The 26,848-nt window shown below is 37.1% G+C and overlaps 3 protein-coding genes across 3 annotated transcripts; all 3 read left to right on the forward strand.

The window, feature by feature from the left end:
• The first annotated feature begins 6,916 nt into the window (after positions 1 to 6,916).
• On the forward strand, positions 6,917 to 9,882 carry LOC141605045 (uncharacterized). The gene has a single exon (XM_074423666.1). It carries the CDS (start codon positions 7,146 to 7,148, stop codon positions 9,858 to 9,860), a length of 2,715 nt encoding a protein of 904 aa, XP_074279767.1. The 5' UTR covers positions 6,917 to 7,145; the 3' UTR covers positions 9,861 to 9,882.
• A 1,768-nt stretch (positions 9,883 to 11,650) lies between these two features.
• LOC141607001 (putative receptor-like protein kinase At3g47110) lies at positions 11,651 to 12,200 on the forward strand. Its single transcript, XM_074426378.1, has 2 exons — positions 11,651 to 12,068; positions 12,187 to 12,200. The coding sequence occupies exons 1-2, from the start codon at positions 11,651 to 11,653 to the stop codon at positions 12,198 to 12,200; spliced, it is 432 nt and encodes a 143-aa protein (XP_074282479.1).
• Positions 12,201 to 17,436: 5,236 nt separating this feature from the next.
• On the forward strand, positions 17,437 to 26,466 carry LOC141607002 (uncharacterized). Its single transcript, XM_074426380.1, has 4 exons — positions 17,437 to 20,077; positions 20,873 to 21,100; positions 21,585 to 21,986; positions 26,219 to 26,466. Exons 1-4 carry the CDS (start codon positions 17,437 to 17,439, stop codon positions 26,464 to 26,466), a joined length of 3,519 nt encoding a protein of 1,172 aa, XP_074282481.1.
• The last annotated feature ends 382 nt before the right edge of the window (positions 26,467 to 26,848 follow it).

The following is a 26,848-nucleotide window of genomic DNA, read 5'->3' on the forward strand; positions in this document are numbered from 1 at the left end:
CAAGTTAGATTCCATAATATATAATATTGCATAATTCTTTCGATTTGATTTAATGCATATATGTAATATATTTATATAAATATATAATTCTCTTAAAATTGCATTCCTAAGTAGTAAAAGTAATTTCGTCAGTAAAGAAAAAAAATTATAGTAATATTGGATATAGTTATATGATAGTAATCACTCATTTGAATAGTAAAAGTAACAATATTATCAACGAGATTAGTGAGGGTGGTAGAAGCAACAACGGGAGTAGTGAAATAAACAATATTAATGCGACAATAGTGAAAGTAACAACACAAACAAACCCGTCATACCACTGTACCATTGTTCCAACGCCGGCAGACCAGTCCACTGACTAAAATAACCAACACAAACAAACCCGTCATACCACACTTATTAGTTATTAACCCTTAATTAATTTAGACATAAACCCTAATTTAAAAAAAATGAACAGAATTAAAAGACAGAGTCAAATTAGTAATTAATTTAGGTTTAACGAACTAAATACATGTTCGTCACTCAAATAATCATTCATAATTGAATAATTCTAAGGTGGTTGAAGAAGGTAAGGTTTCAACAATAGAGAGAAGATGAAGAGAATATTGGGATTTTCTACAAGGTAACCCCGTGTTTTTTCAAATTCTACGGGGTAACCTTGCCTTTCTATTCAACACACGTGGTAATCCTATACTTTATGAAAACTTTTTAGCGTGACCTCTACATTACTTTCCGTCAAATTGTATTGTTAAGTATGATGATTTGAATAATTTTGTATTCTGACATAGACTAAACACACCCCCCCCCCCCCCCTCTCTCTTTTTATTCATTTCTTGTTCATTTTTCCCCCCTAATTTAACCCATCTCCCACATCCCCCTTTCCTTCTATTTTTTCAACCTCGATTTCTCATTTTTCACAATTCTTCATCCCCCAACTTCCTTTTGATAATTTTCAAACTTCATATTCAAAGTAAACGAACATTACTGCGAAATGAAATGAAAATCAATCAAGCAACAAAAGTATGTAAACCGCCATTTTATATTGGCAAAGTTGAGATTAAGTTCAATACATTTGCATCCATCACAAAAAAACACAAGGATTTTTCTCTTTTACGACAACAACAAATAACAATGGATACAAAACAAATGTTAATTAATTTTCTTCCCAAGATCTTTATCCATCCAAGTACGAATCTTTTGAGTTAAAAGTCCTCATCTTAGCCAAGTATAACAACAATTAACAAAGAATAAAATCAGACTAATACGAATTACTCAATACACTATTAATTGGAAACAAAATTAAAAATGGAATAATGATTAATGCCTAAACGAATAAGGATAGAAGCAGCACATTTTCTATGAAAGATGAATTTTTTTGGTTCAGAAACTTTGGATATGAGAGAAGTAAGAGAGGATTTTTGGAGAGATATGAGTGTCATTAGTGTTTTGATCGTAATGAAAGGGAGTGGCTAAGTGTTTTTTTCTATTTGAATTTCTATATTATTGCTTACTCATTAATAATTGTCCAGTAATAATTGCCATGTCAACATGAAAAATTGGCCAAATCATTAACTTAACGTCACAATTTGACGGAATGCAAAGTAGAGGTCACGCTAATAAGATAATATGGAATATAGGGTTACCATGTGTGTTGAATAAAAGGGCAGGATTATTTCGTAGAATTTAAAAAAACACGGGGTTATCTCGTAGAAAATCCCAATTGAATTTGGTGTTTTTTAGTCAAGGGTAAACAAATGGAAAATTTGGTACAAAAAGTACTGAGTTGAGTAAAATTCGTACTCCGAAAATAAATTACGTATTAATAATAATAATGATAATAATAATAATGTCCAGGCCTATTTCAGACATGGTAGACTTAGCAAACAAGCTAATGCACCCCTAAATACCTTACTCCCAAAGAAAAAGGTCAGCAATACTATCATGGACTTTAAGCCTATATCCTGCTGTACTACCTTTTATAAAACCATCAGCAAAATTCTTTCTACAAGACTTCAACATATACTTCCCAAAATCATTGGTCTTGAACAAGCTGCATTCATAAAGGGGATAAACATCCATGAAAACATAATGATGTCTCAATCTCTTCTTAAAGGTTATGGCAGGAAGTATCTGACCCCCAGATATTTGATTAAGGTTGATATTAGGAAAGCTTTTGATTTCCTACAGTGGACTTTTATCCAAGCCATTCTCAAAGCTTTGAAATTTCCTGAGGTTTTTGTGAATTGGATAATGGGTTGCATCACCAGCTATTGGTTCTCTTTCAAGATTAATGGGTCTGTTCATGTCTTCTTTCAAGGAAAGAGTGGATTGAGACAAGGTGATCCTCTCTCTCCCTATCTTTTTGTTCTTGCCATGGAAATCTTATCTAGATACTTAAGGAAGATCTGTACTTCTCCTAATATCTCCTATCATCCTAAGTGCACTAAGATTGGGCTCACTCACCTTATTTTTGCTGATGACCTGATGATTTTTACTAGAGGTGATGCTCCTTCTGTCACTGCTGTTCTGAAAGTCCTTGAGAGCTTCTCTACCTGGTCTGGCCTTTATCCTAACACGGAAAAAACTGAAATATATTTTGGAGGGGTCTCAGCTGCTGTAAAGAAATAAATTGTTCATGAGACCGGCTTCTCTGAGGGTAAATTTCCGTTTAGATATCTTGGTCTGCCTGTAACCACTGCTAGGATCACTGTGGATATTTATGGGGTGCTATTCCATAAGATTCAATCCTATCTACTGCACTGGGCACCCGAGTTCTTCTCTTATGCACGAGAGATCCAACTTCTCAATTCTGTTATCTTTGGATTCACCAACTTTTGGTGCCACTGCATTTTTACCAAAGAACATTATCAAATCTATCAACAAGCTCTGTAAAGATTTTTTCTGGTCAATTGAGGATGGGCATAAGAGATTGGTTTTTAAAAGCTAGAAGAGCATCTGTTCTCCATGGCAAGAGGGAGGCTTCAACATGAAAGAGCTTCTGTCTTGGAACAAAGTTATCTTGGCTAAATGGTTATGGATTCTTGTGTTTAAAAAAAGTGGTCTCTGGTTTGAATGGACTCAAGCATATCACCTCACTAATAGCTCCATATGGAGGTTGCAAAGTACGAGTCACTATACTGAGAGTCTTAGAAGTATTCTCACTGTTAGGGACGAGCTTCTTAACAAAGCAGGCTCTACAACTGCAGCAACTTCCTTACTCAAATCCTGGTTTCACAATGGGAAGTTCAGTATCAGTCATGCCTATTATTGGTTCAGAAACAGCTTCCCTTCTCTCCCTTGGACTGCTGCTCTGAATCATAAGTTCATCATCCTAGTCATAGGTTAATCACCTCCATTGCTATTCAACATAAACTGACCACTATTGATAATTTTGCAGGGAAAGGTTTGGCCATTATAAATAGATGCATTCTGTGCAAAAAGGATAATGAGACGCACAATTATCTTTTCTTTCATTGTGAATTCTCCAGCAAAATATGGGATGGCATTCAGAGGTGGCTGAAACTTTCTGACAAGAGCTATGATGCTGAAACTGAACTCTTATGGTGCTCAGACAAAAGGCATGTTAGGCATTGGAAAAATGGATGGTTGAGAGCCAGTATTGCTGCAACCTGCTACTATATATGGGATGAAAGAAACTCACGAGTTTTCAAAGGTCTTGAACGAACTGATGAACAACTTTTACATGTCATTCGAGTAACTATTAGTAGTCGAATTTTAAGCAAAATCTCTTGCTTATATTATGAGATGGCTGCTGGAAGACTAAATCTCGTGTAGATTTAGTTTAGCCTTAGGGGATATTGCTTTCTTTGGAAACTTTGTCCTTTTTTATTTCCCTTTATGGATGAATAAGAATGGACAATAATTCCTTGCAAAAATAAATAAATAAATAAATTAAATATAATAATATAAAAATACAAATTAATTATTAATAAATATAATAGTAATATAATAAATATAAAATAATATAATAATATAATAACAATTATTACAATCGTAAACAAATTAATATAATAATAATGATATTAATAAGAATATAAAATAAGAATAATAATATTAATGTTGAAATGAACTGAACGAACTGAATGGAACTAAATTGAACTGAACTTAATAGAACTTATTAGAACTGAAATTAAGTTCAAAAGAACATGGCCTAAATGTGCCTAAGAAAAATCTCCATTCTTAAACACATTTAATGAAAATTCACTAATCAGGAAGTAAGTCATGATTTAATTTACTATTCTGATGAACAAATGAAAACATGAAGAGCATCCAATCCCGCAGCAAAATGGATCCTCTCCATTTCTTTCTCTCCATTTCCTCTCTTAAACTCATTTAATAATATTTTTTTCACCAAACCTTATTATCACTTTATTTTTACCCATTAATTTTAAGCCGTTCGATGACGTCAACATACAATCTGGACCACCGAAAGGAAATGGCCTCTCCATTTCTTTTTAGGAAATGGAGAGAAACCCTCCTCATCCCGCAGATACAAGCATACTACAACCGCATATATAATAAAAATCCACGCGTGGGCAATTATCTCGTAGCTCAAACGATCTCACCTATTATGAAGCATAATATCGAGGTATTGGTCTGTGTGATTGGTCGGACTCAACTATCTTACAATTAATACTTCTGTTTTGAGTTACAACATGAAGTTCACAAGGATACGCGATAGGATATGAAAACCCTACACAACCTAAAGAGAATTTAAAATACTTGAAACTATATGTGCTGATAAATATAACAAGCTGTGTTTAATCTTTCCAATGACTAAACAGCTACAAGATACCCTCTATCTAATGATACCACATGTTATTACAACCCGTGCATTTTTTTTGCACGAATTTAAAACTAACTTCATTAAAACTTGTTTATAGAAGTTCTCAATTGATAAAACTCTTTAATTTATGTATAAGTTTCGAAATGTGGTGCTCCAAGCATCAATTTCCCACCATCGTTTAATATATGTGCTGATAAATAATCCATATGCATGCTTTAGTCAGCAAGAAAGCAAGATGCAACATCGACTTAATTTTCCTGCAAAGTTTCAGTTTTTGCTTTCAAATACTGCACCAAAATAAAAGACACGTTATATATGAGGTACGCTGCACGCCTCATTAGAACTTAAGAGAAAATCGTGTCCAAGTACCATACTCGTTTTTAATAAGCGTATGCAACATAATACGAATAATCTAGCCACCTTGAAAAAACATAAAAAAGAATTCTTATCAGTTACATTAGTACTAGCTACTGAGTACTGACTATAACAAAATGTTTCTAGAAGTTAGAAATGGAAGTCTTTCTTTAACAACAAATTCTTGTTTAAGACAACAATATCATTTTACGGGTAAAACAGATCCAAATAGGTAACATATGATAAGAGTAGCTGTCTAAGTTAATAGCAACAGATTTGTCTTATCACATCACGTGGTACTGTGGTAGTATTTGAATCTGTTTTACCATTAAAATGGATATTTTCGTTTTAAGCAAGATTAGTTATTTTTTAACAAGCGTACGCACTAATCTCTTTTCTCTTTTGCAAATTTACAATCATCACATTGATAGTGCGAGGAAGCCACTTAATCACCAGCAACCTAAGACTCTCAATTAAAGTGCTTCCAAAAATTCCACATTGTTGGCCAGAATTATCAACTTTGCATTCTATTCAATCAAGTACTCCATAATTCATATTTTATAGCAAACACAATTAAATTCTCACCCAAAAAGCCTTCAACGCCAATGAAAACTTGTAAATTTGCCTAGAAAAATCTTCAGAGATTGCCATTTTCTGTAAAGCAGGGAGTAAGTCATGATTTAATTCACTATTCTGATGAGTAGATGAAATTAAACAGCATCCAATCCGACACATACAAGTATACTACATCAGCATATACAATGAAAATTCAGGGTGTAGGCTTTAATTAGCTATTGCGGGGCATAATATCGAGCTAAAAAAATGAAGTATTCAAGGATACACGATAAGATATGAAAAACCTATTTGGCCAACATAAAAAAAAAAACCTACTGTAATGTTCCTATGCTTCGAGAATTGCACAGAATTGGGAAGTCGAGCGCATTCCATTCAGTAAACCAGTTCATAGGAAATTAGCAGTACAATTAATTTACCAAAATCTTATCTACACCAAATAAACAGATCAACGAATATGCCTTGTTCAATTATCTCCACTACGAGTGTAAAACTCTAGTTATTCATTGTGATCTGAAAGGAACATACTGCTCGATGATGACATGATTGCCTATGTTGGGGATATTGGATTATCAAAGTTTCATAGTTGTTAATGATTTCACATGCTAAGAGTACGGTGTAGGAAGTGAATCATACTAGTCCAACATACAACAAGGAAAACAATAACCTTCATATATATGCAAAATGTAGGAGTACCTGATCACGGCTTACAAATTGTAGACCCATAACTTGAATACGATGTCCTCAGAGAAGAAGTCCACCATAGAAGGGCAATCAGACGAGCTTCAACGACGACTAGAATGTATTTTTTCCGAATAGTTTTAAGAGTGTCATGCTCCAACCCTTTGCCACATGATCAAATGAAAATAACCAACGCCACAAGCAAGCTTCAATCAGCAAGATAGGCCTTCTAAATGCTAGAAAAAAGCGTAATCTTCCCAAGTAACAAAATTAATATACTTATTATCTACTTGACTAATACTCCCTTCGTCCCAATCATTTGTCTACCTATGATTAAAATATCCCTCATAAATAGTAAAAAAAAGGTAAACAATTGATTGAGACGGAAGAGTACTTTTTACCTTATTATCTACTTTACTTCCTACAGATAATATACATGTTATCTACTTTACTTCCTACGGAAAAATGTACTTGTTCACTGAATGTCGTATCATTCTCCATAAATCTACAAGACCAGAAAATAAATTATGTTTTAATTCACCATAAACACAACTTCTAGCGTGCCTGAAAGTTATTCATTGCGCTTTCCATATTCGACTATTATAAGCCAAAGACCGCAATCTACAATTCCAGGGAATAATTTATGGTTTAAAAGCCTATATAAATGAAAGAGTGATAAAGTTCAAGAACATCTCACACACACACACACAAAAAAAAAAAAAAACAGAATATGAGACCAGTTCACCTCCAGACCCAAAATGAAAGTCCATCCTTTCGAATCATCTTTGTTTTCGTAATACTTAATTTTACAGTGACTTCAGCACTGCGTAGTGTTGACTACTCAGGCAACGAGACAGACCACACAGCGTTGTTGGCCATCAAAAGCCAACTACAGGTTCCTTCCAACCGTGCTTTAAACTCTTGGAATGACTCGATTTACCACTGTTATTGGGAGGGGGTCAAATGTGGGCGTAAACATAAAAGAGTAACTGTATTAGATTTGAATTCTAGAGGTTTGGCAGGAACCATATCTCCTTTCATAGGAAACTTGAGCTTCCTTAAGATCATTAACCTTTACAATAATAGTCTATATGGAGAAATCCCCAGTCAATTAGGTAATCTAGTCAGGCTTCATGAACTACGGCTATATAACAACACACTTGTAGGTGAAATTCCAGGCAACATATCTCGTTGTGTTAACCTTAGAGTGATTTTCCTAGCCCACAACAAGCTAGAGGGAAAACTCCCAACAGGATTAGGATTATTGTCGAAGCTAACAAACTTTCTTGTGCAAGTTAACCATCTTACGGGGTCTCTTTTTGACATCATACAAAATCTTACTTCTTTATTATTAATATCTGCTGATGAAAACTCATTTATAGGAACTATCCCAAACAGCATTGGTAGGATGCAAAATTTAATCTTCCTTGAAGTTGGAGAAAATCAACTCTCAGGCACACTCCCCACGTCACTTTTTAATCTCTCCTCCCTTAAACTTTTTGACTTTGATACCAACCAATTACATGGAGAACTTCCACCAGATGTTGGCGTCAATATTCCTGGCCTGAAATATTTCAACATTCAGGGAAACAACTTCACAGGATTAATTCCAATCACGTTCCAAAACCTCACAGCTCTTGAAGTTTTTGATTTCAGTTATAATAATTTTGTAGGAAATGTTCCTTCTTATTTTGAGAATTTTCATAACCTAAGTATTTTAAATCTTGGAGGGAACTTCCTGGAGGGCGACATTAATTTTATAGATACACTTGTTAACTGCAGTCAATTACGTATCCTCAATTTGGGACCGAATCATTTTTCTGGAATATTACCCAAATCTGTTGCCAATCTTTCCACCTCTTTGCAAGTGTTCACTATACAAAATACTCTGATAAGTGGAAAAATTCCAGAGGGTATTACCAATCTCAACAATCTTGAGCAGTTATGGATGGGCAACTGCAAATTAACAGGATCTATCCCTCAGAATTTCGGGAAGCTCTACAAATTGGAAATACTTTATTTGCACTCCAACAATTTAAAAGGTAAAATTCCCAATTCCATGGCCAATTTATCACACTTGAGTGAGCTTTATTTAGATGACAACTTATTGGAAGGAAATATACCTCCAAACCTTGGTAACTGCCAAAGCTTGTTGTACCTGAATTTAGCATACAATGAACTCAATGGAACCTTGAGCAATGAGCTATTTGAAGGGTCTGCTTCATTTCTCATTGTAGATTTGTCTCATAATCATTTGGAAGGCTCCCTTTCTTTGGAAATGAGTAAACAAAGTAACCTAGAAGACTTAGAAGTGTCTAACAATAAGTTTTCAGGTGTCGTGCCAAGTGATCTTGGTAAATGTTTTGACCTTCAATACCTTTTCATCGATGGAAATTACTTCCATGGAAATATTCCTTCATCCTTTGCTTCGTTGGCTAGCCTCCAAGAAATTGACTTTTCTCGAAACAATTTATCTGGCCCAATTCCGTCTTTCTTCTCGAAATTTTCACTATTATACTACCTTAACTTATCTTACAACGATTTTGTGGGAACAGTTCCAACGAATTCAATATTTGCAAATGCAAGTGGGTTCTTTGTTGTTGGCAATAATAGGCTTTGTGGAGGAATTAAACAGCTACAATTACCTAAATGCATTGAGAATCGGCGCACAAAAAGGAGTAAGGGGATCATTCCAATCATCAGTGCACTTGTTGGGGCGGTCGCCATGGCGGTAGGGGCCGCAGGGCTGTACCTGGCATGTATCAAAAAGAAAAACACACCTCTTTTATTAGATTCAATGATGGGGAAAGCAACTATGAAAGTGTCTTATGACATGCTACTCAAAGCAACGGCTGGTTTTTCTTTAGAGAATCTACTTGGGACGGGTTCTTTTGGATCCGTGTTTAAGGGGATTTTAGATGGAAATTTGGTTGCAGTTAAAGTTCTCAACTTGCAACACCGCAGTGCATCTAAGAGCTTCATGGCAGAGTGTAACACGTTGAGGAATGTCCGTCATCGAAATCTGGTAGGCGTTATAACAGCTTGTTCCAGCATTGACTTTCAGAGAAATGATTTTAAAGCACTGGTATACGAGTTCATGCCCAACGGAAGTCTATACAGCCGGTTACATGGAGTGCATGAAAACATGAGCCTTGCTCAAAGGTTGGACGTAGCGATTGATGTGGCCCATTCAGTCTGTTATCTCCACCATGAGTGTGAAACTCCAATAGTGCATTGTGACTTGAAACCAAGCAACATATTGCTCGATAATGACATGGTCGCTCATGTTGGGGATTTTGGATTAGCAAGGTTTCTTACTCAACCTCAACATCCGAATCAAAGTAGTACAATTGGAATCAAGGGTACAATCGGCTATGCTGCTCCAGGTAATAACAGTGTGATTTCTAATTATAATATATCTACTGCTTATACATATAGTAAATGAGTGTTTAAGACTTTGTCGATATATTATCTTTTTTTTTTTTTTTGGATAAAAGGAGCATTAGAATTAAAATAAACGGTTCAAGAGTTTACAATACATCACGGGGGCGGGTCTGGGGATAGAGGCACGCAGGCCAAAACAGAATCAGAAATACAGAGTTCAACAACAAAAGGAGGGGGGTAATCCCACTCAAAGCAGCCTAACGAGGAACTGGTGTCACAGAAGGAATGATGGGCAAGGGCATCAGCAACACGGTTAGCCGTCTTTTTTTCAAAAACCAGCGTCAAATGGGGAGAGTCCTGCAAGAGGTCCCTACACTCAAGAATAATGTTAGAATACGGACCACAGGGGGGGGAGGGGCGTAAAATAGAGGTCACCGCATCAAGACAATCAGAAGCAATCAGGACATTGTTCACATGGACTCTAGAGCGAATGATCCCATCACGAATGGCAAGAACCTCACTAAGGAAAGGGTTAGGGGCAAGGAGGCGGGTGGACCAACCAGATACCCAGGAACCAGAAGGATCTCTAATAACACACCCCAGGCTAGCAAAGGAGGAGGAGGGGGAAAAGGCCGCATCAACGTTGGCCTTAAGCCAACCAAGCGGCGGAGGGGCCCAGCTCAAAGAGTAGCTAAAGGCATCAAGGGGGGTGGTAATCACAAGGGGGCCAGAGCGGGTGTGGTCAGAGGCATGGGTCCAGGCAGAGGCCTGGGAGGTGACGGAGGCACAGAGGGAGGATGGGGTAAAAGTGTTGGGAGTGGAGAAGGTAAGGTCACAACGTCTAAGCCAAAGACGCCAAAGGAGGAAAGTGAAGAGGGTATTCCAGGAAGAGGAGCGAGACGAACAGTTAGCAAGGAGCCAAGGTTGAAGATCGGAAGTGAAGAAAGAGTCAGGGACATTAAGGAGAGTCCAACAATGAGAGGCAAAGCAACAGTCTCTCAGGGCATGGAGGGAGGTTTCAGGGATAGAAGGGTTGGGACACAAGGAGCAAGATGGGCTGGGGAGGATGTTTCTCCCAAAGAGAGAGGCTTTATGTGGCAATTTGTTCCACCACGCAAGCCAAATGAACCAAGGTCCATTATCCTTGATGCGTATAAGATCCGATTTTGACTCGATTTTGCAGGTATAGAACCCTTTTCCAAGACCAATAAGTTGCAGATTGCCTTTGCAATTCCACGGGAGCTTGATTGAAGATGCTAAATGAGCGGAATCGATTGATTTCCCCGTTAACTTGATGATTAGAGAATTTTCCCAAATTGCTCTTAAGGAGGAAAGAACATTCGGTGGTAGGTGAACAGCGGGATCGCGCCGGGAGGTGGTTTTCCCGGGGGTAGGGGAAAAGATAGGGAATTTGGGGGGGTTTGATTTTGTTTGTGGGGTCGCAATGGTGTTGGTGAGGGCCGATTTGTAGGTGGCAGGGGTGGTGGTTGGATTTTTTTGTGGGTTTAGTGGTGGCGAGGCGATTGTGATCGGTGGAGTGATTTTTAGATGGGGGTTTATAGGCGGCGGGATGGGTGATGAGTCTGGGGTTAGGCCAACGTGCGCGGAGCTCCCAGGAGAGCAACCAGGGAGACAGGTGACGGTGGGGACAGGGGTGGCATGATCAGAGGGAGGGGAAAGGATTGGATTGTGATGGTTCGGTTGATCTGGTGGTTCACTCATGATTACTTTATTTCTCTAGAAAAGTCCTCACTCTCTCTCTACATTATATGGTATAAGCATTATGTCCGTTGTTCGTCGATATATTATCTACTCACCAATTTTGTGGCTAAGCATTGTCATTGTGTTTACATGTCAGAGTACGGCGTCGGAAGTGAACCATCTAAAGATGGTGATGTTTACAGCTATGGCATATTGTTACTTGAGCTAATGACAGGAAAGAGTCCAACAGACAGCATGTTCAAGGATGGCTGCAACCTTCATATACATGCAGAAGAAGCATTACCTGACGAAGTCTTACAAATTGTAGACCCATTGCTTGAAGAAGATATTCTCACAGAAGAAGAGGATGACACAAGGGCAATCCAAGATGAGCTTCAACGAAGACTGGAATGCATTACTTCTGTGATCAGTGTCGGAGTTTCATGCTCGAAACATTTGCCACACGAACGAATGAAAATAGTCGACGCTAGAAGCAGGCTTCAATCAGCAAGAGACAACTTTCTTAATTCTAGAAACGGGCGTAATCTTCGTAATCTTCCTGCAAGAGGTATATCATTGGACATACCATGAGTTTACTAGTAACAAATTATCCTGTGAAAGTTTCAATGTGACTAGATGTTCTGCTAACAATACATTATTTTTACTTGTATTGGTAATGTTTACAGGGGCCTCAGGTTGATTTTAATCAGAAAAACAAGCGTCGGCCAATTGAAGTCTCAAGATAGAATTATGAGGACTACAAATCTATTTTAGTTGGATGTAAAAACTCTTTAATAAGTTCCTGTGGGGATAGTAACTATTCAAGCATTCTTATTCAATCAAGTAATTCATATAAACCCCAAATACACACCAAATACTTATTGCCACTGATAAAAAACATCTCATGTACCGAAAATTTGAGCTTTCCGTGCTAGATGGTAATGTTCCTGATTTCTCTTTAACAAAGCAAATTAGACTCGTTCTACTACAATATTTTAACTCATTAGTAATACAATCAATTCACGGCAAGCACACAAAATGAAAGCAATTATTAATTAAAGAATTAATCATGATTTAAGTACGTGACTGTCTATTTAGTGTTGAGACAGGAAATTGAAGTAAAAGATCATCCCACAAAGACACGCATAAACCACATCTCACAAAATTTTGTCTTTGCACGCGCAAAGTCGCAAACTAACGGTAAAAAACCAACAAAATAACATTTCTAATAAAGGGACTAAACTGTGACCTACTTGGGATTCTTCTAGACTTAAAAAGGTTTACCAACAATTCCCTTTTGATGGGCTTAGTACTCACTCTATTCAATAAAGTAAACATAGAAAATACAATTAATTAACTGACCGAGTCGTATTACTGGCCATCAGTTGCTCATGCTGGAGGAGTCGAGGAGATCAAGCTGATCATCACGAGTGATAAAGTAATAAACTCATATCTCTGCATCTTCATTCCTAGATGACCATAAAAACAAGGAGCTTTGCAATATTATGCTTGAAAAAAATGTATATCTGGTGAGACATAAGTATGATGTGTTCCCTTCAAATCCTACAAATGTGCTTCAACATAAATCTCTACTTCGAAATGTTCTTTAAATAAAAGACCAAGTATGATAAGATGAAGGTGTTTGGCTGTATAGCCGTAACATATACTCCGACAAAGGTTAAAGACGATATTCAACTAAGGGGAGTTCCCTGTGTGTTACTTGGATAATCCTCAAGGTCAGAAGGGCCATAACCTCTCCAACTTGACCATTAGAAATGTGTTGCGTCCACAGATGTAAGATTTCATGAATCAGTATTCCCATACTAGAAGTTCACTGTCAAAGAAAATTCAGAATCCGTTTCAACACCGATGCTCATCAAAGATATTGGTGACGAGAAAAAAGTCCAAGTTCCAGTTGACATCCCTGAATGGACTTCAGCAACTTCAGAACCTTAGGGGATATACTTCTACATGTCAGGACAATAAAGATGCACTTAAATATACATATTGGTCAGAGAATCAAAGTCGACTAGTCAGACAAAGAAAAGCACAAGCATGGATGAAATTAAAGGTTACATTATTTCAAATTGAGTTATGCCTCCTAAATAATCGCACGAGCATGGATGAAGTTACTTGTGGGCGCAAACATAACAGAGTGACTATACTAGATTTAAGTTCGAGAGGATTGGCAGGAACCATATCCCTTTTCATTGGAAATCTGAGCTTCCTTCAAATCATTATGCTCTATAATAATAACCTGTATGGTGAAATCCCAAAGCAATTAGGTCGCCTATCTAGGCTACACGAACTATGGCTATACAATAACACTCTTGCAGAGTTGCAGGTGTAATTCCAGACAATATATCACATTGTCTTAACCTCGGAGTTATTTCTTTAGGCTACAACAACCTAGACGGAAAACTCACAGCAGGATTAAAGGCATTGTCAGATCTAGAAAGCCTTAGTGTCCACCATAACCTTCTTACGGGCTCTCTTTTTGACACCATAGAAAACCTTACCTCCTTAGTAATAATATCAGCAGGAATAAACTCATTACAGGAATTATACGGAACAACATCGGTAAGATGCAAAACCTCACTAACCTTGAAGTTGGTGAAAATTTACTCTCTGGCACACTTCCCACATCCCTTTTCAATCTATCCTATCTTCAATTTCTTGATTTGCCAGCCAATCAACTACATGGAGAGCTTCCCGCTAACATAGGCTTCACTATTCCTCATCTGAAATGGCTAAACCTCTATGGAAACAACTTTTCAGGATCAATTCCAATCACCATAAGAAACCTTACAAGCCTCGAGCATATTGAACTGTTGCAGAATAGTTTTACAGGAAGTGTTCCTCGGGATTTTAGCCATTTTCATAATCTAGCTTATTTAGGTCTGAAAAAACTTCCTGGTGGGTGACATTAACTTTATAGCTACCTTAGTTAACTGTAGCCAATTACTATTCCTATCATTGGCATATAATGATTTTTCTGGAATATTACCCCAATCCATAGCCAATTACATTCCTTTATGGTGTCAGAGACACCCAGAAAATAGCTTATCAACGCACCAAGCACATTGAAATGGATATTCATTTTGTTTGTGAAAAGGTCGCTCTTGGTCACATTCAGGTCCTTCACGTTCCCTCACGCTATCAATACGCTGACATTTTTACGAAGGGCCTCTCGCGCATTCTTTTCAATGACTTCAGGTCCAGTCTCAACGTCCGACCTCCTCCCTAGAGGTGGCAATCGGGTCAGTCGGGTCGGGTTTGGGTCGGGTCATGTCGGGTCATGTCGGGTTCAGGTCATATCGGGTCAGCATACCCTTTCGGGTCGAGTCGGGTCGGGGTCGGGTCGTTATCGGGTCGAAGGATGTATCGGGTCGGGTCGGGTTTGGGTCGGGTCATTATCGGGTCCGGTAACTTAATCGCATTACTATAATTTTTTACCATTAAATTTATTTTTTAACCTATTATTTGGTTTAATTAATTCATTACTAAGTCAAACATATCAATCTAAACACAAAATCACTTTCATTTTGATCAAAATTAAGCTTAATAATTATCGGGTCATCAACTTAATCGGGTCAGTATCGGGTCGGGTCTGGGTCGGGTTCGGGTCACTGATAATCGGGTCGTGTCGGGTTACGGGTCGCCATCGGGTCGGGTCGGGTCGGTTTCGGGTCACAATATTTTTGGGTTCGGATCGGGTCGGGTTTGCTCGGGTTCGGGTCGGGTCAGACTTGCCAGCTCTACTCCTCCCGTTTCGACTGCGGGGGTGTAATATAATAGAATATGTAAATATTCTTTTTAGGATATATTTTGTATATCTTGTAATTATTATGTTAGCTTTCCTAACCTAGGTAGTTTTCCATAAGCATTGAGATTGTACTTGTATATATACATTGTTTATATGAATGATAACGCAAGCGATTAGATTCCTTTACTAGCTAATATATATTCAAAGTAAATGAATGTTCTAAGGCTTATCTAAGTCCTGTATGGGCTTCACATGTCAGAATACGGGATTGGAAGTGAACCCTCTACAAGTGGTGATGTTTACAGCTATGGAATATTGCTACTTGAGCTAATGACAGAAAAGAGTCCAACAGACAGCATGTTCAAGGATGGCTACAGTCTTCATATACATGCAGAAGGAGCATTACCTGACCAAGTCTTACACATTGCAGATCCATCATCACTTGAAGAAAATAATCTCACTCAAGAAGCCGATGACTTAAGGGCAACTCAACATGAGCGTCAACGAAGAGTGGAATGCATTACTGCTGTGATTAGTGTCGGAGTGTCGTGCTCGAATCATTTGTCACAAGAAAGAATGAAAATAATCGATGCCACAAAAAGGCTTCAATCAGCAAGAGACAGCCTTCTCAATAATAGAAACAGGCGTAATCTTCCTGCAAGAAGTATATCATTAGACAAACCATATTTTATCAAAGACTAATTATTCTAAAGGTTTTAATTGATCATCAGTTTTGCTAAAGATAACATTATTTCTACTTGTACCATTAAGTATATCAACTAATGTATTTTTATAACACATAGTAGATCCACAAAATATTGTCTCTTCTAATGCCTACTAACGGACTATCAGCAACACAACGACATTTTTAATGGACTGAGAGCCTACGCTAGTCCGTATTACCTTCATTCAAAGAACGATTTAATGTAACAACTCACAAAACACCGAAACTGTATACTTAAAAGGGCTTTTTTAACTATTCTCCCAACACCCTAGAATCTTATTCCCTACTTGTCACCCATGTTTCCAGCATTCTTATTCAATCAAGTAGTTCGAAATATACAGCAAAAATAGGCTATGCAACAAGGCATCAAATATAGATGCTATTGCGTTTCTATCCTCTGTTTTAGCATTGGGGGTAAAATAAATTTCACATTTTTCAAAGTCAATTGATTGCCCTGAGACATTTGCAGAACGATATCACCATTCATAGAAAACCTGACCAATTATATAAATTATAGACTCGGCATTTAAGAAGAAATCCTCGCTGAAGACAAACCAAGATAGAATTGCGTTGTGGGAAGAAAACATCCACATCCTAGAAGACTAAAAGTAAGTTGAGCCCTAAGATTACAAGTTGAGTTGCCATCCCCAAACAAGTTCGACTTGACATCCCCAAATCTACAATTCTACATAGTGGTCACAGAATCAAAAAGTCGACTTGTTAGAGAAAGAAAAGCAGCAGCCTGGATGAGAGACTACAGTGTTTCAAATCAAAAAGTCAACTTGTTATGCCCTCAAACTGCCGAGGCCCTATCCAATCGCATGAGGTGCATAACCTTGGCGCCGGACCTAAACAATACTCCCTCTGCCCCTGTCATTCATTTACCTATTTCCGTTTTAGCTTATTCAGTTATTTATGAATCGTTCTATTTTGAAAATGAGCATTCACTTAAAAGTAAAGTCTATGCCACCTTTCATTCAAGAACAATAAACAAAAGTTGGTGCAGTGACAACAAATGATAGCAAATGACCGTCATGGAAAAAATCATATTATCAAACAAAAGATTTTACTAAAATAATAATAAAACGCTTCTAGATATGGAAATCTTTCCTTGAGTGGAGCACTGACTTCATTTCTCTTATGCAAAGCAAATCATTACATTGATAAATCAGACTCTTTCTTTTACCAAAAATTCAACATTGTTGGGCAGTAATGCGCATTATATTCAATATTATAACACAGATTATTCAATCAATTCCACAAGAAGAAATTCATCACATTGTTAATTATGTTAAAGATATAAATCAAAGAAATAATCATGATTTAAGTACTTGACTGTCTATATTAATTAAGAGACTGGCAATTAAAGAGCATCTCACACATAAAACAGCACGACACAAAATGAAACCGATTTACCTCAAAACCCATGACGATTGTTCAACTGTAATGTCTTCTGTGTGTAGCAAACCAATCTTTCTTATCATCTTTATATTTGCTATTCAAAAAGTCACAGCAACTGACCCTATGAGTAGTGTTAAATTACCAGGAAATGAGACTGACCGAGTCGCATTGTTGGCCATCAAGAGCCAACTGGTGAAATATCCTGACTGGGTTTTAAGCTCATGGAATAACACTATGAACCATTGTAATTGGGAGGGGGTTACTTGTGGACGCAAACATAACAGAGTGACTGTATTAGATTTGAGTTCAAGAGGTTTGGTAGGAACCATATCTCCCTCCATAGGAAACCTGAGCTTTCTTAAGATCATTAAGCTTTACAATAAGAGTCTATATGGAAATATCCCCTATCAATTAGGTCATGCATTTAGGCTGCAAGAACTATGGCTACATAACAACACACTTGTCGGCAAAATTTCACCTAACATATCTAATTGTGTTAACCTCAGAATTTTATCCTTAGGCTACAACAAGCTCGAGGGAAAACTACCTCACGGATTAAGAGCATTGTCAAAACTAAAATATCTATATGTGCACGATAACAATCTTACGGGCCCTCTTTTTGACATCATACAAAACCTTACTTCTTTAGTATTTTTATCTGCTACTTACAACTCATTCACTGGACCTATCCCAAACAGTATTGGTAGGCTGGAAAAGCTAATTCGCCTTGAAATTGGAGTAAATGAACTCTCAGGCACACTTCCCACATCACTTTTCAATCTCTCCTCCCTTCAAACTGTTGAATGTATTGACAATCGACTACATGGAGAACTTCCCACAGATATTGGGTTCACTGTTCCACATCTGAAATGGTTGAACCTCTGGGGAAACAACTTCTCAGGATCAATTCCAATCACAATACTAAACCTCACAAAACTAGAAGTTCTTGATCTTGATAACAATAGTTTTACGGGTAGGGTTCCATATAGTTTTGGGAATTTACATAGCCTAGCTGTTTTATCTTTTGTGGAGAACTACCTAGAGGGTGATATAAACTTCATAGCTACACTAGTTAACTGCAGCCAATTATCTGCCCTAGGGTTGGGATCAAATCACTTTTCTGGAATATTACCCCAATCTGTTGCGAATCTCTCCACCTCTTTGAACATGTTGAGTATCGAAGATAATCTGATAACTAGAATAATTCCTGAAGGTATTACCAATCTCAACAATCTTGTGGAGTTAACTATGCAAAACTGCAAATTAACTGGCTCTCTTCCGCCCGATCTTGGGAAATTCTATAAACTGGAAATGCTTTATTTGTTCTCCAACAGATTATTAGGGAGAATCCCAAATTCCTTGGGCAATTTATCACACTTGAGTGAGCTTTATTTAGATGACAACTTATTGGAAGGAAATATACCTCCAAACCTTGGTAACTGCCAAAGCTTGTTGTACCTGAATTTAGCATACAATGAACTCAATGGAACCTTGAGCAATGAGCTATTTGAAGGGTCTGCTTCATTTCTCAGTGTAGATTTGTCTCATAATCATTTGGAAGGCTCCCTTTCTTTGGAAATGAGTAAACAAAGTAACCTAGAAGACTTAGAAGTGTCTAACAATAAGTTTTCAGGTGTCGTGCCAAGTGATCTTGGTAAATGTTTTGACCTTCAATACCTTTTCATCGATGGAAATTACTTCCATGGAAATATTCCTTCATCCTTTGCTTCGTTGGCTAGCCTCCAAGAAATTGACTTTTCTCGAAACAATTTATCTGGCCCAATTCCGTCTTTCTTCTCGAAATTTTCACAATTATACTACCTTAACTTATCTTACAACGATTTTGTGGGAACAGTTCCAACGAATTCAGTATTTGCAAATGCAAGTGGGTTCTTTGTTGTTGGCAATAATAGGCTTTGTGGAGGAATTAAACAGCTACAATTACCTAAATGCATTGAGAATCGGCGCACAAAAAGGAGTAAGGGGATCATTCCAATCATCAGTGCACTTGTTGGGGCGGTCGCCATGGCGGTAGGGGCCGCAGGGCTGTACCTGGCATGTATCAAAAAGAAAAACACACCTCTTTTATTAGATTCAATGATGGGGAAAGCAACTATGAAAGTGTCTTATGACATGCTACTCAAAGCAACGGCTGGTTTTTCTTTAGAGAATCTACTTGGGACGGGTTCTTTTGGATCCGTGTTTAAGGGGATTTTAAATGGAAATTTGGTTGCAGTTAAAGTTCTCAACTTGCAACACCGCAGTGCATCTAAGAGCTTCATGGCAGAGTGTAACACGTTGAGGAATGTCCGTCATCGGAATCTGGTAGGCGTTATAACAGCTTGTTCCAGCATTGACTTTCAGAGAAATGATTTTAAAGCACTAGTATATGAGTTCATGCCCAACGGAAGTCTAGACAGCTGGTTACACGGAGTGCATGGAAACATGAGCCTTGCTCAAAGGTTGGATGTAGCAATTGATGTGGCGCATGCAGTCTGTTATCTCCACCACGAGGGTGAAACTCCAATAGTGCATTGCGACTTGAAACCAAGCAACATATTACTCGATAATGACATGGTCGCTCATGTTGGAGATTTTGGATTAGCAAGGTTTCTTATTCAACCTCGACATCCAAATCAAACTAGCACAATCGGAATCAAGGGCACTATAGGCTACGCTGCTCCAGGTAATAATAGTGTGATTCCTAATCATAATTAGTCTGAAAAACACCATGAAATAAACTTATCATCAAAAGACTAAAATGCATAAACTCAGTAGATCCCTGGACCTTGATCCTAAAATGATTGCTGTAATACTTTCTTCTTATCTAAAATCGACCACTTCATACATGCACCTATTAGCAAGGTTGGCTAGCTAATAAATTATTAAAGTAAAGGGTTATTTGATAAGAATAATCCAAAATATTACTGGTCTTCCCAAAATAATCTGAACTATAGTTTAACTCATAATATTCTGATTTTAACAATCATATTACTTCTACTGCACCTGCCTTAGGTGTGACTTGTTATTACCAGTTAAGTTTGATTTTTTGTAGGTTACCTTTAACTTTGTAAACCATCATTCTTCTTCCTCAATTTGCAAACCCAGATTATTTTTCCCCAAATCTGATCACTGCCCATTTCATAATCTTCTTCAATTTACAAAATCCAGATTATTTTCCCGAGTTCTATTTCCCCAGATTGTTCCTCCCCTTCTAAAAAATCTTGTCACTTCCAACATCAATAAATCAATTTCTATACTTAATTGTAATAATAATAGTATTAATAATTCAATTTCTGAGGTAAACCCTAGAAATATAGTTCCGACATTAACCACGGTCTCTAATCTGAATTCATCTATCAAATTCGTTCAAAAAAGTTTTAGTGAAGTGTCACACTCAAACTCCTAATGCACAGAAGGTGTTTGATAAAATGACTATCAATAAGTTTTTCTCCTACTACACAAATTGAGGATGATTCAGATTTAGACAATCCCAAGGCAGATGACCATATCGTGTATGAATGTCAAATGTTTGTAAAATCAAGCCATGAAGGTGTTGATGATGGCATTGAGTGCTCATTTGATTGTGTTTGGGCTGATGAAATACAAACTCCTAATCATATTGTCAAGTATGATATTAGCTATGAAAATAAAGGTGTTGAAGTTGATGCAAAGTCAAAGAGTTTAGAATCAAACTCTTGCTTCAATGGTGAAATGTGCAGCATTTTTGAGTACAAATTTGTAAACAATTTGATAGTCAAAGCTTCCTTGCCCACTGCACAGAAAGTGCTCAACAAAATCTGTACTTCACTGGTGTTTGAAATGAATGTAATTGTTTGAGCATTAATATTAATTATTACATCACAGGAAAAAAAAAAAGATAAAGGATGGAGATGAGTAAAGAGTAAAAGGAGGATGATGAAGGGTGAAAGGACGTTTGAAATCAGTGAAGGGGAAGAATGACCTGCTTAACAGGTTGCCCTTCACTACAAGCATTGTGAGGGGAATGGTTGCTAAAATCGGATTAATATGGGTTAAAATATAATTGGGATTATTTTGAGCAGACCAGTGATAGTTTAGATTATTCTTATCAAATAACCCTAAAGTAAATGAATGTTCTAAGGCTTGCCTATTTATCTATCTATCTACTCCCCATTTATGTGTCTAAGTTCTGTCATTGTTTCACATCTCAGAGTATGGGCTTGGAAGTCAGCCATCTACAGAGGGCGATGTTTACAGCTATGGCATACTCCTACTTGAGCTAATGACAGGAAAAAGTCCAACAGACAGCATGTTCAAGGAAGGCTACAGCCTTCATCTGCATGCAGAAGCAGCATTACCTGACCATGTTTTGCAAATTGTGGACAAGTTGCTTGAACAAGATAACCTCACCGAAGAAGCCGAAGACCCAAGGGCAATCCAAGGTGAGCATCAACGAAGAGTGGAATGCATTACTACTGTGATCAGTGTAGGAGTGTCGTGCTCGAATCATTTGCCACAAGAACGAATGAAAATAGTTGATGTCACTAGCAGGCTTCAAGCAGCAAGAGACAACCTTCTGGATGCTAGAAACAGGCGTAATCTTCCTGCAAGAGGTATATCATGAGACATACCTATGCCGTTTACACCTTACTAGTCACGAGTTATGCTGAAAGTTTCAATTTAATTATAAGTTCTGCTAAGATAACATTATTTTCTACTTGTAGCACTGATGGTTACAGAGGCCTGACCGACTGAGGTTGATTTCAATCAGGAATACAATAATCCAGAAATGAAAATTCAAGATGGAATTATTAAGACTACGAATTGACCAGTTGAATGTAAAATGCTTTCAAGTTCTTGTTTACTGCGCTGTAAACTTGACTAATAAATTGTTATGTAATCTATTACAGAGTACTTATTATGTAAAATACTCAGTAGTGTTTTTTTTCATTGGTAGCTGGTGTCTTGTCATAAGCATAACATCCACATAGTTACGGTTAATTCGATGCTGACCTCTACAAACTACAAAGTATACTCCGTCGGTCCTAATCATTTGATTATAATGTAGGCTAAGGATAAAGCTCTAAAGTCTAAATCTATTTGATCAAGCACGAGAAAAGATTTTGATCAAACAAATATCAAGGGTTTGTCACGTAGTATATGCCTCACTTTGGAAAAACATAAAAAAGAATTCTTATCAACAACATAATGTCTAGAACTTAGAAATTGAAGTTTTTCTTTAACCACAAATTCTTGTTTAAGATGATAATATTCCGTCTGGTAAAACGAATCCAAATAGGTATCATATGATAAGACTTAAGAGTAGTTGTCTAACTTATAGCAAAAAGTATCAAGTCTGCATTCTATTCAATCAAGTAATTTTATATTCTATAGCAAACACAATTAAATTCAATCAAAAAAGTTTTCAACACCAATGAAAACATCTAAATGTGCCTAAGAAAATCTTCAGAGATTGCCATTTTTTGTAAAGCAGGGAGTAAGTCATGATTTAATTCACTATTTTGATGAATAAATGAAAACATAAAGAGCATCCGATCCCGCACATACAAGTATACTACAACTGCATATATAATGAAAATTCATGCGTAGGCAATTATCTCGTAGCTCAAACGATCTCACCTATTGCGAGGCATAATATCGAGGTATTCGTCTATGTGTCATTGGTCGGACTCAACTATCTTACAATTAATACTTCTGTTTTGAGTTAAAACATGAAGTTCACAAGGATACGCGATAAGATATGAAAACCCTACACGACCTATATAAAAAAATTACTATTATGTTCCTATAGTTTAAGAATTAACTGGTTAAGTGGTTATCCGAGTAAGTTCTTTCAAGATATTGAAAGTACTAGTGTTGAATTTCTTGATCTAGCAGTAAACAGGATCACAGGAAACATTAGTCTGTACAACATTTACCAAAAACTTCCAAATCTCATGTTCCTAACCTTATCACAAAATAATCTCACTGTTTCAACAAGAGGCAGTAATGACGGCGATACTAGTTTGAGCATGTGGCCAATGATAGTCGAGCTAGGACTTTCTTCTTGTAACTTGAATGAAATACCACACCTTTTAAAAAACCAATCCATCTTAAATTACCTCGACTTATCAAATAATAACCTCCATGGTAAACTACCCAAATGGCTGTTAGAACTACGGAAGGATACTTTACAAGCACTAGATCTGTCAAACAACTTTTTTAGAGGGAGCCTAGAATATGTCCCATGGACAGCGTTGTGGTTCATTGACCTGTCTTCTAATATGCTACATGGTTCACTTCCAATCCCACCAACCACAGTTGTTTGGTTTGCCACCGCCAACAACAATTTTTCCGGTCCAATCAACCCCTCAATATGCAATATAAATTTCTTGAGATTACTTGATTTGTCTAACAATAGTTTAGAGGGACCGTTTCCTAAGTGTGTAGGGAACATGAGCCTTGATCTAATGGTCCTAAACTTGGGGTCAAATAACATTGTCGGGACATTGCCTTCAAACTTCACCAAATGCTCTAGTTTACAGTATTTAGACCTGAGTACCAACAGGTTGGAAGGGATGGTCTCACGGTCTTTAACCGGGTGCACGTACAACATATTAATCTTAGAAACAACAAGTTTAAGGATGAGTTTCCTCTTTGGTTGTACAATCTCCCTCAAATCCAAGTCCTTGATTTGAGCTACAACAGTTTACACGGCTCAATATCACACAAAATCGAAAATCCGTTTCCCAATCTACGAATTCTTGACCTTTCAAGCAATAGATTCACTGGCGAAATACCAGCAACTTACATCAGAGGTTTCAAGGGAATGATGAACATCACCATACAAGGACGACGTTACATGGCTTCTGGTGTAAGTAGCATGTTTCGTTATGGATATTCGTACTCTATGGTTATACCTATTGGCGGTTGAAAGGAAATACCAAAAGATCATTTATAAAACTCGCAAGTCGCAACTTTAGATGTATCCAACAACGGTTTTATTTAGTCATGATTCACAGCCTTAACCTATCACACAACAAGATTACAGGTAAAATCCCATCATCAATTGGGAATTTGAAGATGATCAACTCTTTAGACCTCTCAGAAAACAACCTTAATGGTCAAATCCCTCAAGAATTAGCAAGTTTAACATCTATGGGTGTTTTCAACGTATCAAACAACTAGCTAGTCGGAAAAATACCCTATTCAAATAATTTTGACACATTTCAAGCAAATTCATATACGCAAAATTGTGGGTTATGCGGGTTTCCATTGCATGAATGTGGGCAAAATGTGTCCAAATCCTCAAGGAAAAAACATGAGCATGAAGGTTCTTCAAGTAGAGGTTTTTTGAGTTTGTCACCTAGGGAAGTAATGTTAATTGGGTATGGAGGTGAGACGTTGGTGGGCCTTGCATGGGGATGTTACATGCTGTTGTCAGGTAACCCGTTTTGGGTAATTAAATGGACTTTCTTCATTGAAACATGTGTTATTGGGTTTGTCAACAAATTTATTGAGCGTCGAAGAAGAACTCATAGATTGAAGGTTGCAAACAAATTTCCATGGAAGAGAGAGTATTCAATTACTCTGTATTTTTTTGAGTGCGTAAGTTGATGTACATACATTAGCCAGTGCCGTCTAAGCGGGGTTCCAAGACCTTCCGAGAACCATGGCTCATAACATACTAGGCCCTCAAAATGTTAGATCTCTATTAATATCTTGTAAAAAAAAAAACATCCTTATTCAAGAGAATACTTAACTTTTCTCTTTTGAAAATTACTCTAAGATTATATAATCTTATTATATATTTCTTAAGGAAAATATCTACACATTAATGGTACTCCTAAGTTGATGGAAAAGTTTAGTTTACATAGTTGTTAAATCAGTAAAACTAACTTGAACAAGCCGTTGTTAAAATGATTGTAAAATATAATTCATGTGATGCTTACACATTGATAGTTAGCTACCCTGTATAAAATTGATTTCAGCCGTATTTGATTAAATTAATTTGATATGACTCGATAAAATTTGAATTTTCCCAATTAGACACGATTTTAGCAACCTCATTCTAATGCTTACCTTTAAATGATTCACGAATAATACGAAGTATACAAAGACATACACTTACCTTAGGGCAGCTTAAATGCCGTTCAACGAAAGTGGAATGCATTATTTCCAGAATGACAACCTGAAGTACTTTACACAATTACACCCATTCGGCCCACCGTCGAATGTGAATAACCGGTTCCATTAGCAGACTTCAAACAGCATGACTCAACCTTCTCATAGCCAACCATAGGACTAGTCTTCCTGCAATCTTTCAGTGTTTCCATTCAGTTGTTGACTTGTTGCATCAAAATAAAGGCACAACATATATACATCATGATAGCCCGACTGAACTTAGAAGTGTCTGACATATTTGCGTGCCTAAGTGTCAAACTAGCCTATCTCATCAAAAATACTCCTGTGTTTTATCTTTCGCTGAAATTAAAGTGTCTATGTTTCATAGCTGTGTCACACATAAGTATGCCACGCGAAGATTTCGGCTAACATAAAAAGCCTTAAAAACTATCTTCTGTAAACTATAAGTACAATGGCATTGACTGAAAAAAATAGGATGTAGAATGTATTTCCTTAAATGACAGAAGCACTAACCTAGTGACCTCCTTTCTCTTTCACAAATGGTATCATTAAGTGCCAATACCAGACTTATCAAGTGCTAACACGAATCCCACGTTATTGAGTAATGCACAATCTATTCAATAAAACAATTAACAGAAAATTCAATTAATTCACCAAAAAGTTCTCTATGCCAATTATTACTATGGCATATTGCTACTAGAGCTCATGACACGAAAGAGTCCAACAGACACCATGCTCAAGGAAGACAACAACCATCATTTACATGCAGAGGCAGTATTACCTGAACAAGTTTTACAAATTATAGACCCATCACTTGAAGATAATCTCACTGAGGAAGCCGGTGATAAACTGGAAATCAAAGATGCACTTCCTCGAAAAGTGGAATGCATAGTTTCCCTGATTAGTGTCGGAGTGCATGCTCCAAGCATTTGCCACATGACCGAATGAAAGTAACAGACGCCATAAGTAAGCTTCAATCGCAAGACACAACCTTCTCAACACTGCATAATCTTCCATTCCTCCTACACATATTATTAGACATAGCTTAGCAGTAATGAATTATTCAAAAAAGAAAAATCAATTTGATTAGAAGCTTTGCTAGCAGCTGACTGGATACTACTGCTGCTTGCAATATAAATGATTGCAGGAACCCGAGGTTGATTTTCATCAGGAAAACAGGCAATACAATTCAGAAGATAAAAATATGACTACAATCTGCAAGAATTGGAAGCATAATCGAATGCAATAAGTAACCTGTAAACTATCTTGTAATAATTTACTACATATCTTGTAATAATGAAGGGAAAGAGAAGGGAGGGGGAAGGAGGGA

The sequence above is a fragment of the Silene latifolia genome, chromosome 10 (genome assembly GCF_048544455.1).
Source record: "Silene latifolia isolate original U9 population chromosome 10, ASM4854445v1, whole genome shotgun sequence".
NCBI classification, from domain to species: Eukaryota; Viridiplantae; Streptophyta; class Magnoliopsida; order Caryophyllales; family Caryophyllaceae; genus Silene; species Silene latifolia.